The sequence below is a fragment of the Montipora foliosa genome, chromosome 6 (genome assembly GCF_036669935.1).
Source record: "Montipora foliosa isolate CH-2021 chromosome 6, ASM3666993v2, whole genome shotgun sequence".
NCBI classification, from domain to species: Eukaryota; Metazoa; Cnidaria; class Anthozoa; order Scleractinia; family Acroporidae; genus Montipora; species Montipora foliosa.
This window is the reverse complement of record NC_090874.1, coordinates 26099081-26099881: the sequence shown is the minus strand read 5'-3', so window position 1 is coordinate 26099881 and position 801 is coordinate 26099081. Positions and strand designations below refer to the sequence as shown.

The window sequence follows — 801 nt, the reverse complement described above, 5'->3', positions numbered from 1 at the left end:
CGAGCTCTCTCGGTTCAATGTTTTCGAATTCTTCGTGTTTTCCTTTCATTCTCATAAATTCTTTGAGTAAGGAAACATCTCTTTTGGTTTTACTCAACGTGTTTTTGTTTGCTTGCTCTTCAATAAAAGCCTCTAAAGTTGTTTCAGGTGGAACAAAACGTGCTGAAGCCATGTCAGTTTGCGAAAAACACAAGCATGTTTTCTCAACCGGCGCGCCTCGGAACCCATTTGAGTGTTATGTTCTGATTGGCTAATGGGTGATTCTACTCAATGCTCATTGGTTATATTTTTCACATGTGAAGAACGCTATACGCAAACCTGATTGGACGTATCGGTTTTTTCACTGGTGAAATATAAGGAAGAGAGAATTCTATTTGGAAGGTTTATTACATGAAATTCGCCCCATATATATAATAACAAAGTTTACTTAATCAAGTGAAGCTAAACAAACTGCCGCAATGTATGTTAGGTTCACAAAGTGGGAAAGGAAAAAAAAATTCCTCAACTGATGTTTCAATATGCATTTAAATTAATTTTCTATCAGCAATTCAAGGGACTGACTTTTCAGTGTCTATTCAATGGTATTGATTTACGTTTCCATGATAAGTTTGAAAGTGAATCTGGCAACCACAGTGCCCTATGAAATGGGAAATAACTTTAACAAACCCTTTAACCTAAACTTTACAAGGGACACCATTGTTGGTGCCCTGCGAAGAACAGAGAATAAATTGAAAGAAGAGTTGGTCTGGAGTTTATCCACAATGTACACTGGCTGCATTCACCAATGTAGAGAACAAACAC

The 801-nt window shown here is 37.1% G+C and overlaps 1 protein-coding gene across 1 annotated transcript in view; it reads right to left on the bottom strand.

The window, feature by feature from the left end:
• Positions 1 to 172, bottom strand: part of LOC138005286 (uncharacterized protein KIAA1958 homolog) — a 1290-nt gene extending 1118 nt beyond the window's left edge. Inside the window, exon 1 of the mRNA XM_068851536.1 lies at positions 1 to 172. This exon is cut by the window's left edge and continues 1118 nt beyond it. Coding sequence (XP_068707637.1) covers positions 1 to 172 — 172 coding nt within the window.
• Positions 173 to 801: the final 629 nt, after the last annotated feature.